At 49.2% G+C, this 17,789-nt stretch overlaps 2 protein-coding genes across 3 annotated transcripts in view; both read left to right on the top strand.

Moving 5' to 3' along the window:
• The window catches only part of LOC113621777 (microtubule-actin cross-linking factor 1-like), a 30,083-nt gene extending 19,441 nt beyond the window's left edge, over nt 1–10,642 (top strand). For both annotated transcript variants that reach the window (XM_027109013.1, XM_027109012.1), the window contains exons 13-16: nt 4,524–4,735; nt 5,255–5,365; nt 7,897–8,026; nt 9,171–10,642. In XM_027109013.1, the coding sequence (XP_026964814.1) occupies nt 4,524–4,735; nt 5,255–5,365; nt 7,897–8,026; nt 9,171–9,427 (710 nt within the window). In that variant the 3' untranslated portion in view covers nt 9,428–10,642. The remainder of the gene's footprint in view (nt 1–4,523; nt 4,736–5,254; nt 5,366–7,896; nt 8,027–9,170) is intronic.
• A 4,147-nt stretch (nt 10,643–14,789) lies between these two features.
• LOC113621774 (bone morphogenetic protein 8B) overlaps nt 14,790–17,789 on the top strand; it is a 40,547-nt gene continuing 37,547 nt past the window's right edge. Inside the window, exon 1 of the mRNA XM_027109004.1 lies at nt 14,790–15,126. Coding sequence (XP_026964805.1) covers nt 14,790–15,126 — 337 coding nt within the window. The remainder of the gene's footprint in view (nt 15,127–17,789) is intronic.

Genomic DNA, 17,789 nt, shown 5'->3' with positions numbered 1-17,789 from the left:
AAATAAAAAATTGTGCTACGAGGGGAACACTTAAAGGCCCAGATGGATGTAATACATGACTTAGAAGGGCATGAACATCACAAAGAGGAAAGTTCCTTGAAGCTACCTAGGGTTCTGTGAGGATTACTGTGGCTTACAGAAGCACCACTTGGGGTGGATTTTTTTTTATTCATTTGGGTTGCATTTCCTTGGCTCTCTGCACCATAGAGAATGTTATTCTGAGGACAGTACCAAATGTATGACGGGGTTATAATACCAGTGTTGCACAATCGTGTTATCTGCCTTTACACAGTTGTTTAAGAAGATGAAAGTTGTCTCAGACTGCACGTTGCTTTAGCCAAGTGTAAAAGGTAAAAGTATTCAACTAGGTAGGTTCCTGGTACTGCCAGAATTGGAGATTCCACTTTCTGAACTGAGCCATGGCAAAGGAAATCATGATGTTTGGATGGAGGTAAAACAACGCCCCTGCCTAGGGAATCGGCGCACATTTACCCGAGGGTTCCGGGAATGTTTCTGAGCATTAGACAGATTAATTCCCCAAATTTTACTGAAAATCTAGAAAAACTTTATGAAGATTTAAAAGACACAATTTGGCTTAGAACTGATTTTTTTTATTATTATGGTAAAATACACATAACATAAAAACTTACCGTCCTAACCATTTTTAAGTGTACAGGTCAGTAGCATTACGTACATTCACACTGCTGTGCTACCATCACAATCACCCATCCACAAAACTCTTCATCTTGTTATACCGAAACTCTACCCATTAAACAATAGAACTGAATTTTAACTAACAAGCCTGTTCCAGCCAATATCGGTGGTCAGTCTCTTAGAGAATGGTGGTCTCTCTGGTGGTTGAAAAACTGAACTTGAAATGGCTGTCTTTGGGGTCTGGACCCCAAAATGTGATCTTCAAAAAACCGAAAAAATCATGGTCACATGCGTTTGGAAAACACTGAGTTAAAACGAAACAGGTTTCTTTGCTGCAGGACTTCTCAGAGCTTATAAAATGCTGATTGATTGCATTAGGGAGAGAAATGTAGAATCCAGTGTTTACGAAACTCCTCTTCATAGGAAACCCCTCAAAAACCTCAGTTTGGGAAATTCTGCTGTAAGCAGTGAAAGACCATGGAAAGATTTGGAGCTGTTTAGAGAGATCAGGTTTTTATTTAGAAATTCAGTGTGGGGAATGAGGAGTGAGGGAGGGATGACGTTAAGATGAGAAACAAGGAGACCATTTGGAAGCCTGTTACAGTGGTCCAGGGTGGAGGAGATACTCCATGAACCATGTAATTGTAAGGGGTACAGGGAGGGCTCAGGGATTCAAGAGGCATTAGAAGGTGGAATCAATAGTAGACTGAACTGCCATCAGGAGGGAGGGACCTACGTCAACAACCAGGTTTCAGGCTTCAGTTGGGTGTAAGGCTCTGGCATCCAGGAGAGGTCTATGCTGGGGATGTATTTGAGAGTTAGGCAGGACCGTATGATGGTGCTGAAGTCTCAGATGCATGAACTCATCACCAGGTCAAAAGTCTAAGAGGGAGAACAGGACTGTGGATGGAACCAGAGGAACATCGGCGTTTAAGAAGTGGGTGGGATGGAGTAGTTGGGAGAAGGGGGAGAGGCAGCAGAGCAGGGGCCCTGGAAGCCGAGGGAGGAGAGTGTTTCAAGAACAAAATAGTAACTCCCCCGAGTGCAAGTGACAACAGCAGAGAGGTGTTTTTACCTGTCAAATTATCAGGGTTTTTACCTGACACATATGTGTACACACACTCTCTCTCTCTTAATACAGAGAGCATTGGCCGGGGTGAAGTAAATTGAATGTATTCATACATTATTTTTGAGAGTGTACATTGGTATAAAATTTTGTAGGTCAGTTGACAAGTATCAAAAACCTTAAGTGTGCATCCTTTCTCCCCAGCAGATCCGCTTGTAGAAATTTATCCTAAGGAAGTCATCATGGGTGGGCACAAAAACTTTTTACAAGTAGTTTGTCACAGCGTTGTGTACAGTGTTTTAAAAATTGTGAACAAAATACAAGGTTGGTGAAATAAATTATGTCGATATGATGAAACAATACTTTGCAGCTAGCTGAAGTTATGCAAGTTATTCCTCAGGCATGGAGGAATGTTTCTGATATTTTTGTATCTTTTATATATATATATATACACACACCGTTGTACAAAGGAATAAAGACACCAACGTTTTAATAGTGCTGTCCCCTAAGATTAAGCAATTTTTATTCTTTGTACTTTTCTGTAGATCTCAACCTTTCTACAGTCTAAAAGCATCCCCCTAAGGCAGAAGTTGTCCGTAACCTTTGCCAGTGGTTACAGTAGTGTGGTGGGGAAGGAAGGCGGAGTGGGATGAGCTAGCGTAGATGAATGCAAGGAGCTGGGCCGGGCAGAAGGCAGCTCAGGTGGAAGACCCTGGTTCTGGTCCCAGTTCTGCCACAGCGTTCCTTGACCTCAGCCTCTGAATGCTTCAGTTCCTTTGTGACATGGGGATGCTGACTGGTCGCTGATAACAGTCAAGTGCAGTATTACACGTGATCACACTCTGTAAACTGTACAGTGCATGGGGAACATGTTATTATCGTTACACTAAAGATGTCATTGCCCTCATCTGCAATGCCATTTCAGAGTCTTCCTCTTGTGTCACTGTGTTGTTTTCTGGGAGGGTGGGCTCAGTGAACTGTTAAATCTCTACTAGGTTTAAACCACATGTCTGAAGTTCTTTATGGCTTAGGGCCATAAACAGTTCTTCTGGGGTCCAAGTCCTCAGCTGAGTAATGATTTCCATTTGTCCCTGTTAACTCAGTGCTTGCTGTGTGTCCACCCTTGTGCTTGGCCCTTTAGCAAACATAAGATAAATAAGTGTTTAGCGATGTGGAATCTTACTGAAGTACCCAGGTTAGCGCTGAAGGAAATTCCCTTTGAGAACTGGACACTGAGGAAAGTGCTGGAGTTTGGAAAATGGATGAGTAACCTGGTTGGTTAGAGTAGGGAACAGAGGGCCAAGGAATGAACCTTGAAGGGCATGTTCTGTTGGAGCCTAAGAAGGGAGGAGACAGCTTAGCATTCCAGGGACCAAAAATCCTAGACCGTCCAGACAAGAAGGACTCTTGGACATCAGTGAGCCTGATTGATCACCTCTAGTGAGCCTGAGGAAACGGAGGCCCAGAGCGGGAAGGATCCCAGTTGGGGGCAGAGCCTGGACTGTAATTCAGGGGTTTTGATAATGCAAGTTAGTCCTTTTAACCTCATACTTTGATATGTTATGTCAACTGAGTATATTGAAAAGAATTTTGATTTGCTTTAGGAATTTAGAACCTCTCTGCTTGGACACTCATGCAACCTGATTTAAAATCCGATTCTACCAAGATTCCTCAAATTTCTTGAGGACATGTGGAGTTGGGCAGGAGAGGGTAGGCACAATTACCTGAAATTTTCTAAACTTGTAGTTTCTGGCCAAAGTAAAAAATCTAATAGAGGAAAGAAAGACAAATACTTTGTTTCTAATGGTTCCCTTTTCCCAGGCTTTACCAGCAGTCCTGTTTGTTTAGATCTATCTAGTACATCCTAAAAAGTGAGCAGCTTGGGGATGAATGAGCAGACAGAAGGTGATTGCAGAATGGCACCTTTCAGTGAGGAATAATCTAAGAACACATTCCAGAGGAATTATTTCTTCTAAATTCATAACGTCTTTCACATTTAATGTTTGTGTTGGCTGTACTTGGTATCTTCTGACCGAATCCAGATTTTGGGTTCTGGTCTGATGGCTCCAGGAAGCCCCAGGACAGCACTGTTGGCCTTCAGTGGTGTTTCCAGACTCTCCAGCTGGATGTCCCTCTCCCACTGCAGGTGTGCCTTCAGCTTCTCATTGCTTTCAGCTTTTGACTTAACGGTTTCTCACTGGCAAGTTTTGTGCATGGTCTTGATCTCTCTCTCTCCTCCCACATGTTTACTTCTTAATGATTCAGTCCAGATCTTTTTACTGTCCTGAGTTCCTGGACCCCTTTCTTTAATAACATTATCGACTGAATTCAAATAGAAGAGTCTAGGTGACGTCAATTTCAATGATCTGTTTTTCTCTACTATTTCATTACCGTGTATCCTGCGACAGTTGAGCAAAAAGTACACATGTACTATGAGAGAGAAAAGAGGGGTTTTGATTTAACCTCAGAGGTTTGTGAACTGCTTCATCTGCTTTCTCTTGACCCCAGGGGACAGTGGCAAGGCCAGATCGTGACCACAGCATGGGATGGTGCTTTGTACACAGAGACTTCTTCATTACAGCAAACCCAAGGGGCTTATTAGTTAGTGTGTCTGCTGTGGGTAAGAATCATGACAAGGCTGATAAATCATGAATTTATCCCTATTCTAAAAGAATCCACAGATGGTACTAAACCTGTAAATTATATAACTGTTATCATGGGGTCAAGCATCTGTATGACCATCAAAGATATTTTTTTTTCAAGGTTAACTGTTATTGTATGTGTGTGTTTATTCCCTTTTTAGCACGAGGTAGAACTAACATCGAACTTAGAGAGAAATTCATCCTACCTGAGGGGGCATCCCAGGGAATGACCCCTTTCCGATCACGGGGCCGAAGGTCCAAACCATCTTCCCGGGCAGCCTCCCCTACCCGCTCCAGCTCAAGTGCTAGTCAGAGTAACCACAGCTGTACGTCCATGCCGTCTTCTCCAGCCACCCCAGCCAGTGGCACCAAGGTACGTACAAGCTGCAGTGTGACCTCCTTCCCCGCTCCCAGCTTTGCGGATGTCCATTGTTCAGTGTAGCCTTTGAAAGACCCCAGTGAGGAGAGGCACTTGAAGACATGCAGACCAGGCTGGCCAGGCCCTAGTGGTACACAGATCCGGACCTTTAACATGGCTGAAGAGGACATTATTAAATAGGAACTCGGGTTGTTAAGTCCAAAGCGCTTCTTTCCACATATTCCCATTTTGAGTTTGAGCCCATCCAGTTACTAATCTTGGAAATCCAGGCACTATCTGTGCTGCTGGAGCTAACAGAGAAGTTTGTTGTTACGAGGGGTGATGGATGAAGAATGCTGTTGCCTTTCTGCCTGGTCCCTTTCATCCCGTTGGACTGATGTGCATTTTATTTTGTCTTCTATTTCTTTAACATTTAGTGTCTTCTATTTATTTTTTTTTTATGTTCCCAATTTGCTCCCTTTCTGTTCCATTTTCAATTATTCCCGTCCTTCCCTTTGGATTTCCGTTTCACAGACTCCACTTCAGTTATCTCGCTGTTATGACAAACCCTGGTTGGTAAACAGTAAAGCTGGCACCCCTGTCAGGGACAGCCACTATCCTGACCTCCAGCTGCCCAGCCCCGAGGTAGAGTATGGCTTTGCTAAGGACACAGTCAAGACCAGGCCCTCGCTCATGCCGAGGACTTGACCAGCTCTTCTTCCTGACACGAGTCCGTGCTCTTTTCCATCTCTGTGGTGCTTGCTCTCACAGCTGATTCATCTCGTCCAGTGTTTTTCAGGGGTTTCTAACTCGGATTCACCAAAATTGGAGATAAATAAGAGATGCCTAAGACTGGATTGTTTAACAACTTCCTAACAGTCTTTAGAATGGTATTTGCTCAGGGTGAGAAACAATGGTCATTTGTGGTGATTTGTTGATTGATGTTGTTTATAATCAGGCCTCTTGGAGCCTCCAAATGTCATATCTGACACAGACGAGTTACGAACACTTGAAATTCAACGACGGTGCATGTTCAACAGTGTTCTATCTTTGCTTAGGACGGAAGAGTGGCTGGTGCCCCCGCCCCCCGTCCGAGCCACATCCCCGGGATGGTGGTATCGCCACAGTGGTCCGGGTGTGGGTGCCGTCTCCTTCAGCCACACACAGTATCAGTGAACACTGCTCTGAGGCTCAGGTTTTAGCTTCGAATTCCTTGGCCCAGGCACTTGGGTTTACATAGCCTTGATTTGAATACATATGCCAGCAATGAAGCATGTTCAAGTACAGTCATTAAAATGCCCAAGTACTGTTGGAAGAGCAGTGTTTCAGAAATAAAATGTGGACTAGAGGCTTGTGTGATAGCACTACAATTTGCATTCTAGCTCCTGCTGGGAAACATTGGGTTCTTGTGCCGCAAAAGGTAGCGTTGCCTTTAGTCATGTAAAGCTTCAGCCAATAAACGCAGGAGGTACAAGAAGCCAATGCCCACGAATGGACTTGCTGCTTTGGGATTCATCCCACTCCAAGCTAAAACTCCAATTCAGAAATACATCTGGCTTAGAACATGATCTGGGGACCCACTGACACTAAAACCCCACAACTCAACCTGCTTATCCTGCTTTTCTTCTCCTTAAATGGCTCCAGTTTCATGAAAGTCTCAAAAGTTCTAAAATTTTTAATGTTTTAATTATGAAGTGCCAATTCTCATAGGATTCTGATGGATCAGCATTTTTGTTTCATCTTAAGGTTTTACCTTTGGTTTCATTTCATTTCGAGGTTTCATCTTTCCTTACCCACTGGTGTTCTGCAGGCTGTGTCCTGACGCGGACGCCCAGCCCGGCATCTCTGGCGCCACGTCTTCCCAGCAGCAGTAGCTTCTGAAACTGGTGCTCTTCCTCCTGTGTGGGCCAGGAGGGTTTGTGCTGGAATGTTAATCCCTCTCTGTCGCTTTTGCTCTTTCTTTATAAATTGAAGATATAAGAAACACCATGCAATGGGTTGCTTTACTCTTCTCTTTGTATAAACATCTTAAAAGTCCTGGAAAACAATTTACACAATTGATTTCAAAGAAAAATTGGAATAGCATGCTGTGGCATGAGTGATACTTAAAACAGATTTAAAATATTCTTTCTCCAAATTAAATCTTTAAAAAAAAAATACACTCAAATGGGAAATGGAGCTCCTATCAGCAGCAGTAATGATTATGTACATCTGTCCAGCTCTTCTCCAGTTTAGGAAGTGCTTCCACACATGACTTATTCACTCAACAAGTTTTTATTGAGCCCCTCGTCTGTGCCAGACGTGGTATTAGGTGCCAAGGGTGTGACGGGGAACAAAACAAAGTCCCTGCTTTTGTGGAGTTTCTGCTTTAATACAAGAGATTCAGGCAACAAACAGGGAACTTTCCTGGGCTGTTACAGGAGGAACAGCCAGGAGGCCAGTTGCAACGGTGGACTGAACGAGAGGGAATGTGGTAGGAATGAGGTCTCAGAGGCAGGACCCTTCTCTGGTTTCCACTGGGAGAAGTGAAGGCACAGATGCCAATTTAGATAAGCCAAGAGCCCAGACCCAAGCTCAGTTCTTCTGGCCCCTTGTTCAGAGCCTTGTTCCTGATATCACAGCCCCACTCATGTGTGCTTCTCCTAATCACTTATTTGATCAAGTCAAGTAATTTAATCTGCATTCTGCCAGTCGAAAATAGATCTTTACTTGACTGAAGTTACTGCATCTATCTAGTAGAGATTGGAGTAATATTTGGATCTCCACGTTAAATATTTGGGGTTAGAACTCATATGTCACATTTCTAACCCCAAAACTTTGATACTTGGGAGTATTTGGATTTTTTTCCTTTACTCATTTACCATGTTTCTGTTTGTTATAACTACTATAATCTTACCATTTGAGGATCTTTTTTTTTTTAGTAGAAATTTGTCGGTAAGATAAAAGGTATTGGAAGACATTTTAAAACTTTTAATTGGGACATGAAACCTTTATTTTGGGAATCCTCAAAATACATGACCTAGGACACTTTCAAAATAAATCTTTGTTTTCCTGGACTTTTAATTGGCTTTTCAATTGATTAGACATAAGGAGGGCTTAAGTAGACCTTTTAAAGTGGAATTTCTACCAAAGATTACACCAAGTAAATATGACCTTTTTATTTTTATTTTTTTAAGATTATTCCATCAACAGGCAGCAAGTTGAAACGACCAACACCAACTTTTCATTCGAGTCGAACATCGCTTGCTGGCGATACTAGCAATAGTTCTTCCCCAGCCTCCACAGGTGCCAAAACTAATCGGGCAGGTAAGTACCTGCCCCAGCACTTCTGCATCAGGATGAGGGTGAGGGGAGTGGCCAGGCTAGGAATTTGGAAACAGCAGTCTCTCAGCAATGCTTCACTGCTCCCCAAGGAGCAAATAATGAGAGTAGCACTGAGGTGTGATGCTGAAAGACAGCCCTGCAGATATCCTGCCGACCTTGACTTCTTCTCCTGTCAGTACAAGTAGCTCGAACCTTGCCTTCTGGGAGCAGATGCTCTCACATCCAAAGCCAGTCCACCTGTTCTTGATCAGAAATGATAGTATTTGAAAGTAGAAGGAGAAAAGGGCCTCCTGCAGCGGGGCCTTCCTCAGAAGCCCGTCCAGTATGGGACCTGGCAGGTTGCTAGTAATTGTTCCGACACGCCATATTTATTATCGCTGCCGGGGAGCTGAGGAAGTCGGGGAAGGATTACATCTGCTCACCTGTTGATGTTCCTTTCGGGAGCCTAGGGATTTGGCTTCCATTTCCTGCTCTCTGTTTGCCATCCCTTCGCCCCCATTCTCAGTCTGCCCATGCAACTAGCAGGCTCTCTCCTCTGTGCCGAGGCCATGGGACAGCCCTGCTCGACTCCACCATGGGGCGTGTGAGCTAACAGTGCTGCTGATAGAAGCTGGTTTCTAATTCTCAGGATGCTTCTCAAGTAGAAGCACAAAGCCAGAAAGGGTTTCAGCAACTTCTGTGTAGGTGAGAGGACCGGGGTTCAGAAAGGCTGTGGTTTGCCCAAGGTCACACAGCATATCAGGTGGTATTAGGATCAGAACCCTGGCCTCTTATGACCACCTAGAGGGGTGGGTTAGGGAGGGTGGGAGGGAGATGCAAGAGGGAGGGGATGTGGGGATATATGTACACGTATAGCTGATTCACTTCGTTATACAGCAGAAACTAACACAACATTGTAAAGCAGTTATACTCCAGTAAAGATGTTAAAAAAATTAATAAGTAATAGGAGATGCTGTACAGTAGAAGTTAACACAACATTGTAAATCAGCTATACTCTAATAAAAATTTTTAAAAAATAAAAAAAAAGAACCCCGGCCTCTGGTAACTTGTTTCCCCCCGCCCCAGCTCCCCCGCCCCCTCCAGTGCTGTCTCTATTAAAGTCTGTGGCTTTATTCTTAAATTCCAGACCCTAAAAAATCAGCCAGTCGCCCTGGGAGTCGGGCCGGGAGTCGGGCCGGGAGTCGGGCCAGCAGCCGGCGTGGAAGCGATGCCTCTGACTTTGACCTTCTAGAGACGCAGTCTGCTTGTTCAGACACTTCAGAGAGCAGTGCCGCAGGGGGCCAGGGCAGCTCGAGGAGAGGGCTAAACAAGCCTTCCAAAATCCCCACCATGTCTAAGAAGACCACCACTGCCTCCCCCAGGACTCCGGGTCCCAAGCGGTAACACTACACAAGCACCCCCAAGCCTCTGTCCACTTTGAATCCTGCTCCACACATTGGGTGTATATTTATTCTGAATGGGAGAAGTTATATTGTTAAAAGTGTAAAAGAATAATTGTGTTATGAAGCTGCCTTATTTTTTTTCTTTTTGTAAGTTACTATTTTCATGTGAATATTTATGTAGATAAAATTTGCCTCCTGGTAACCCTGTAATGGATGGGGCCCAGAAATGAAATATTTGAGAAAAATAAGCGAAAAGATCAAGATGCAAATGTGTATTAAAATTTTAAAAAGCCTCTAAGTAGGGTTTCTGTGCGGTGCAGGGTTGTAAACCTGCTTTATCTTTTAGGATTATTCCTAAATGCATCTTCTTTATAAACTTGACTTGCTGTCTCAGCAAGATAAATTATATTAAAAAAAAAATAAGAATCCTTCAGTGTTTAAGGAACTCTTTTTTTGTAAATCATGGACACCTCAATTAGCAAGAACTGAGGGGAGGGCACTTCTGACTGCTTTTTCCATTGTTTTTAATATTGTGTAATTTTAGCTGAAGAGAGGGAACCTCATCTAGGTAATGTTTGCACATGATACAGCAAAAGGAGTTCATTGCAATACTGTCTTTGAATACTGTTTCAGTACTAGGTGTTTAAAGGACAAATAGCTGCTAGAATTCAGGGGTAAATATAACTGTTCAGAAAACGTGAGAACATTGGGGTTTTTAAGAGTTCTGGTTTATAACTTCCTATCCAGCCCAGCCACCAATAACTCCTGTGCTCACTGGGACCCAGGCCGTCGGCAAGGGGAGACTCCTTGGTGGCATCATGAATTACAAATTTGTTTATCTGCATTTTTTGCTATTTATTTAAAATGGTCGATCAACTTCCCACAAACTGAGGAATGAATTCCACAAGCCTATTCTGAAAACGTGGACATAAAACACTCGCTCGTCCTTTAAAGGAGTTCACCAGCACACTTGTTAAGAAGTCCCGTTTGCTTCTTCCGTCTTTTCTTTTGTGCGTAATACAGTTAGCTGACCAAGTGACCATGCAGAGGGGCTGTCTGGGGCTCCTGGTTTTTAGCTGCTGTTCCTCTGCAGCTCCGACCACGTTGCTGTGTGATTATCTCAATTGATTTTAATTGAGGCAGAAACTGAAGCTCTACCAATGAACTGTTTAAAAACAAGACACACTTTTGTATTAAAATTGCTTGCAGTAACAAATATTTTGTATTTCCTGCTTTACTTCTGAACCATTACCTTATGTGTAACATGACTCTTTTAGGTACTTCGGTGCATTATTCAGATCCAGATATCTTGATGGATAAATTATGGAGCTCATTAATAGATTTCTTCTTATATATTTTATCCTCATTAATTTTATTTAACAAGGGAACAAAGGATCAGACTGTTGTTATGTAAATCTGTAGGGCTATCTGGCCCACTTATGTGATTAAACAAATAACCAGTATGTAAGAAGATTTTTGTTTTAGAAATCACAGATCCCGGGTTTTGAGAGAATGGGGCCAGTTTCTCACAGTATGCTGATATTTCTGGTTAAGTGGTAGAATTTCAGAGGTAGAAACAAAATTGGTCATCAAGTCTTACCTCCTTTGTTTTACAGAAGGAGAAACGAATGGGAAAGTGGGTGAGAAAGTCATCTGCCTGAGATCACCTAATGAATAAATGGCAGAAGAGGACCTTGAATCTAGTCCTCGGCTCCCTGTCCAAGTCAGGCAGTTCTCTTCCCTCCAGTCCCTGGTTGGCTTTATAATATTTAGAATGGCCAAATATTAACTAATTCTGATGACAGGAATTAGACTAAGAAATAACTAGGGAACTTGAGAGATAAGAGGGGTTGAACGTCAGCCACCTGTGTTCTTCATCATTAGGCCGTACTCCCCTTGTGATAGGGGAGTTTGGTAAGATGGACACACGTTTGCCAAAGCTGTTGGAAGCCAAATACCCAGATTAGAAGGAATGTGCAGCCTGATGGATTCTGAAGGAAGCGCTTACTGTATTCTCCATGGAATTGGATAACGTCAGGCTGCCAGAACTTTGTAGGGTGGCGTTTCCACCCAAATCTGCTTCCCCCTCTCGGCCTCCTGGCTGCAGAAGCATGCTGAAAGGAGCTTGACCTCCATCTTCTCAAAGTCTGGACCGTGGTCACTTGTTTTTCTTACCAAGTAATTCAGGTTTTCCTTCAGTCTTTGCAACAAAGCTCAGCTAGTGGTGCAATCTGCAGGAAGTGTATTTCCATTCAGTGAACACCTGTGTGCAAGACCATGTGGGAAATACAGGGATGGCAGGAAAGGGGTTAAAACTGCAGTTCTGTGATACAAGTGCTAAACAAGTAATGCAAACTTGGTGTCTGCTAGGATAGAGGAGGGCAGGTTCTGGGCCTTTGAATAACCATAGCTAACATGTATTGAGTGCTTCCTGTGTGCCAGTCACTGTGCTAAGTGCTCTGTGTACATTCTCATGTAATTCCCATCACAGTCCTACAATCGTGAGCCTCACTGGTAGGTGAGAGACAACGTGAGAGAGGTTCAGTAACTTGCCCAAGGTCACAGAGTTGCCAGGTGGCTGGGGAAGCCCTTGTTTGACAGAACTTTCTCCAAGACACCCTCCCCATGTCAGTTCCCATCCAGTTGAGGAGTTCCAGGATTCCACTCACAGATCGCCTGTCCCCACTTCCTCTGCCCATCCAGGCAATTTGCCGGCCCCTCTGTCAGAGCACAACCTCTGTTTTGCCTTCAAAAAGACTGCATGTTCACCTGTCACCCCTGGGGTGACCCTTGGGAGCCACTAGAGGGCAGGGAGCTGGTCGGCTTCATCTCTGGCTCAGGCCACAGCACGGAGCAGCACCACTGGTTTATGGGAACGTGAAGCCATTGTTTAAAGAGCACAGCCATCTTCACTCATCCTAAATTGAGATAAATGACTTCTATGAATCAGACCAGCACTGGGCTGCTTGCAGTCTTGCTGGGAGGCCAGCAGTTTACGATACACAACTGGAGAATTACAGGCTAGATCTGAGACCTCCAGTGATGTATGGGCTCAGGGAATGCAGAAGGATGCCCAGGGATACTGAAGGGGGCAGGAAATTCAGAGACCCTGACCAGCTCTGACAAGGGAACACCCCCTTGACTCTGCCCCCTGCCTCTGCATGCAGTCACCAAGCGCTGTGGACTTGCCCTCCTAAGAGCCTTCTCCTCTGCCCTCCATTCCTCTAATGATTCTCCATTAGAGGATCATTGTCAACATCCCCCGACCCCTCCCATTACTGTACCTGTCTCCAGCTGTGGGCCCTGACTCCAATCTCCCTCCCTCCAATCCATAGTCCCCTCTGCATCCAGGCTCTGGTCTTTTCTTGAGAACTTTCACTGGCTCATCTGTGGCATTCTCATCCAGCTTCAGCAGCCTGGTGGAGTTTTACCTGTTGAGTAGAAGGAAGACTAGGCATGGACTTAAGTCACCAGCAAATGATTGGATTTAAGATTTGATATTTTTTAAGTTTGAAGTGATCTTGGGGAAATGTGAATTTTACTGGACATCATACCTTTATTTTGAAGTTTAATCTTGAACCCACGTTGGGACGCCGTAACCATCTGCTGTCCAGAGCCCCTCACCTGGCCATTTGCCCCCCAGGCTCTCCAGCCTCCACTGAACAGCTCACCTGCATGTGCCCACCTGCTGCAGCCCAGCTCCAGTGTTGTGTGACCTGAGGGAAGTCCCTTAACCCTTGTGTGCCTCAGTCACCTCGTCTGTTAAGTGAGGTGGGGGAGGGGCGGTTAGGTATCCACCCAATGACAACGTGTGAGCACGAAGAAATGGTACAGAACACGGCTGGCACATGGACGGTGCTCACTGTCACCTGCCACTGTTATGCTCCTTGGAGTCTCGGCCTTCGCACAAGCTATTTCCTCTGCCTGGAACATTCTCCTCCCACTGACCTTTCCTTCAACCCAACCAATTCCTTCCGGCCTTCAGAGCTCAGTCTAAGTGTCTCTTCCTCTCAGCGCGGCGCCTTAACCATAAACGAATAAATGCGGTGAGAAGGCGCCTAGGGAAGAGCAGGGTGTGCAGAACGGGTCTAGTCAATGGAGGAGTTTCCGTGAGGAGCCTTCTCTCGCAAGCCGCTGAGGGCCGTGACAATTCAGATGCGCAAAGGCTCAGGAAGGGCACCAGAGCTCCTTGACCGGCGGGAGGCGGGAAGCGGGTGCGCGTATCCCGCGCGCACCGGGGTCCGAAGGGCGCCCAGCCAGACCTAGTGGTGGCAGTGCGGCTGCTGGAGCTGCCGGGGCGGCCCGCCGGAGGCGCCAGCCGGGAGCGCGCGGAAACCAGGCGGGTGGGCGCGCCAGGAGCAGTGACGGAGCCGGCGTCAGGTGTCCGGGAAAGAGCTCCCAAAGGCGCACGCAAGGGGACTGCGGAGAAGGCACCAAGAGGCCGGCGAGGAGCTGCGGTGGCTGGGAACCCGGGCCCGGCTGCTGGCAGAGGGATGCGCCCCACTCTCGGGCCTGCCTGTCACCCGCGGGGCCCCTCTACCTCTAGACCCGACTGAGGCATTTCCGGTCCTGGAGCGACACTCGTGCACCAGGAGGGGCTGCGGGGTCACTCCTCAGGCCGGACCGAGAGTTGGGATGCCACCTGGGCAGGGTGACCGCAGGACACGCCCCGCGGGAGGGCAGGGTCCGATCTCCCCGAACCGCTCCGCTAACCCTGGGTCCCCAGGCCGAGTCCCCGCGCCCGCCCGACAGCGCGGCCAGCGGCGGGAGGGGAGCCCAGGACGACCTCGAGGCCCCCGACGGCTGGGCTAGGGATTCCTCGCCGACCACCTACCCACCTACCAGCGGGTCGCATCTCAGGTCGCCAACACCTGGCATCCGGAGCCCCTTCCTGGGGCGTCTGTTCCGCGGCCTTGGTCCCGCCGCTGTGCCCCCATTGGTCGGGTCCGGAGGGGGCGGGATCCGACGGCTGCAAGTTGGACTGAGAGAGGCCACCTCGGCCCGGGGCGCGCGGCACAGACTGAGGGTCCGCGCCTCCCGGAGCCCGGCGGGAGCTCGCTCTCCGCCTCTGAGCTGAGCTGCCTCGGCAGCAGCCGGCCTGTCTGGCGCGGCGGCACAGACTAGCCGACGATCCCCGGTCCCCGGAGGAGCCCTTGCCCGACGAGGTGCGGCCCCATCCGACTACCCGGAGCCACGACAGGCGCCGCGGGCCGGGCGCTCTAGGGACCGCGCTGCGTTCGCGGGCGACGCCCGCCCCGTCCCGCCGGCCCCAAGCCCGGCCCGCCGCTCGCCGTCGGGGCGGCCCCAGCCCCGGGCCCGGCCGGGAGCGGATGCGCGCGCGGTGAGGCCGCCCAGGTCCCGCCATGGCCGCGCGCCCTGGGCCTCTCTGGCTGCTGGGCCTGGCGCTGTGCGCGCTGAGCGGCGGCGGCGCCTCTGGCCCGCGCCCCTCGCCCGGCTGCCCGCAACGGCGCCTGGGCCCGCGCGAGCGCCGCGACCTGCAGCGCGAGATCCTGGCGGTGCTCCGGCTGCCCGGGCGGCCCCGGCCCCGCGCGCCGCCCGCCGCCGCCCGGCTGCCCGCGTCCGCGCCGCTCTTCATGCTGGACCTGTATCGCGCCATGGCCGGCGACGACGACGAGGACGGCGGGACCCCCGAGCGGCGCCTGGGCCGCGCCGACCTGGTCATGAGCTTCGTCAACATGGGTGAGAGCGGGCCCGGGGTGGGCGGCGGCGACCCCGCGAGAAGGCACGTGGGGGACGGCTGGCCGAGGGGCCCCTCGGAGGCTGGGCGCGGGCTGCAGGGGCGTGTGCGCCACCTCGGGCAGGGCGAGCGCCCTGCTGGGAACGGGGAATCACCTTGTCGTGGACAAGGTACCGCGGGAGGGTAAACCGCCCGGGTCAGGGCAGCGAAGTCTCAGGGGGGTGGGGGGTGGTGAGCTGCTGATCCAGCAGGGACAGATGAGGGATGTGAGTCCCAGAGGCGTACATTCACCCGCGGCCAAACACACCCGATGGTAAGATTCACGTAGTGTTGGGTGGACGCGGGCAGTGCCAGGAAGACAGTCTGGTCCTGGGAAGGGAGGCAGATGAGTAAACAGAGGCTGTGATGCTGTCACGTTGATAGGGGCAGTACTGAAGAGAGGGACAAAGTTCAGCGTGGAAAACCCTGGTCACATCATCAAAGCACCAGAGTAGAGATGAGGACCCAGATGTTCTGAGTCCACAGCAGCCTCTTCCCTGGGCCACGTTGGGGTGGGGTGCTGCTGCGGGGTGGGACGGTGGAGAAGGAGTAGACTCTGAGCTCAGCGGGGCAGGGACTGTGGTCTTGTCACCCTGGGCTCACACCCGGGACTTGGCTTGTCATGGAATGAGTGTCCAGGCCATTGAATGACCTGATGGGCAGCTTGGACCCTCTTTGTTCTCCCACGTAAAGCCCAGCTTTTCCTCTCTGCAGAAATTATACTCCAAATCGTGGAGCCATTTACCCTTAAAGTTCTCAAAGATAAGTTTTCCATTACTAAACTCTCTTTAATCTACATTCATGAACATATGTCCCCCACCTGCTTTGCCTCCTGTCTGTGGCCAGTGAGGGGCAGGAGTCTGAGCTGAGGCAGACACTAGGCTGGACCTGGGGACCCAAGGACTACAGCTCAGCCCCAGGCGGGGAGAGCTGTGGGACCCAGAGCAGGGAGAGGACCCTTGACATGGTCACCAGCCTCCCTTCACCTACAGCACCGCTCTTAACCCTCCCAGCAACCTTGTTAGCGACATGACATTCATCCCCATCTCCCAGATGAGGACAGTGAGGCTCAGAGAGGCAGTGTCTTGCTCAGGACAATGTGGCCTCTATGTGGCCAAGCTCAAGGAGGTGACATTTCTGTGTCAGGAGGGCAGGCTTTCAAGGTGGAGAGAGCTTTCAGAGGGATTTCGGCAGAGGAACCCAGGGGTCAGAGTGACAGTAAGTTTTGTGGGTCTTCAGCCATTTGCCTCAAGGAGGCCCTTCCCCCCCAAACCAGAGCTCGTGATGGGCTCAGGTGGGGGAGCGAGCAGCAGGAGGCAGCCGTTAACCTCTGCGGAGAGCCCAGTGCCAGGCACAGGACTTGGGCTGGCGGGTTCTAGATGCCACCTTCCTGGTTAGAGGGCAGGGGTGGGGACTTGGGACAGAGGCGACCACATGTGGAACTGAGGCTGGAGCTCCGTGCTGGGGGCAAGCTGACCCCGGGCTCAGGACCAAGAAGAGCTGTGGATGCAGTCACCCTGAGAATGCCTCCAGGGGAGCCGTCCATCTGAGTGAGTCACCGCCTAGCCCATGTCCCTCTTCCCCCAGCATCCCCTGGGGCAAGGGGTGCACAGCCCTGGTGGGAGCTGCTGCTGTGAGTCGAGCAGCACCCTGAGCTCAGGAGGAGCTGGTTGCCCTCCAGCTTCTGCTCTGTGATCTTAGGGAAGTCCCTTGCCCTCTCTGAGCCTCAGATCTCTGCTTGTAAAATGGGGCTCCTCAGAGTTGTTGTGTGATAGGTTGATAGAGGGGGAGGGGCAGAAAGTCAGCCCCCTTTTTAGGGTGAACCTGGCCCTGGTCAGTGCTGATACCAGACCCTCCCAGCTGCCGCTCAGCCTTGGTGTGGATGTGATGGAAATGTCCCCACATGTCTTATAGACATGTGAAACCCAGAAACAGATTTTTGAAGTCAGCCAAAGGTGTTTCTATCTGTTTTTGAATAAAAACTAGCATTTGAAGTTCCATAGTCCTATAAATACTCATTTCACCCATACAGCAACTTGGGAAGCTGTTTTACCAGCCTCATTTCATGGGCTCAGAGAGGTTAAATAACCAACCCAGGGTCACACAGCACATCCATGGCATCATCCAGGCTGTGGATTCCAAATCCCAGTTTCTTCCCACACCACCTCTGGGTGTTTCATGAAGATCTAAGGCCTCTGACGCTGTGGATTAACAAGCGGATCTTTGTTCAGTGGAAGCCTGGCCTGTGGGCAGTCCAGCCAGCTGTCTGAGGGCCTTCTTTATTCTCATGTACTAATCGCACTAGTAAAACTCCTTCAGTTCGAGTAGTTTTAACTGGTAATTACCTAGGCTGATGTGGGGGATGGAACCTACCAGGATTGTTTCCTCCTTTGGAGGCCCCGGCTCCAGGCCCCTGAAGGTCAGCGGCCCCTGAACCACCATGGAGTCTAACAGCAGTCGCTGTGGCATCAGCGCCCACGCCGAGGCTCCCACACCTGTTGGCTCCAGCTCCACCTCTCCTATCGGCCTCATCAGCTCCTGAGAAGCCAGCCGGGCCTGGTGCTTGCCGGGCCCCTGACCGTCAGTGGCACCTGTAGGACCCAGAGGCCTGGGCCTGCCGTCCAGG

This window comes from Aethalodelphis obliquidens, unplaced genomic scaffold (genome assembly GCF_003676395.1).
Source record: "Aethalodelphis obliquidens isolate GAN/ISIS:26980383/991018 unplaced genomic scaffold, ASM367639v1 scaffold9, whole genome shotgun sequence".
In the NCBI taxonomy this organism is placed as follows: Eukaryota; Metazoa; Chordata; class Mammalia; order Artiodactyla; family Delphinidae; genus Aethalodelphis; species Aethalodelphis obliquidens.
Note: the sequence above shows the minus strand (reverse complement) of the source record. Positions and strands in the feature narration are given on the sequence as shown.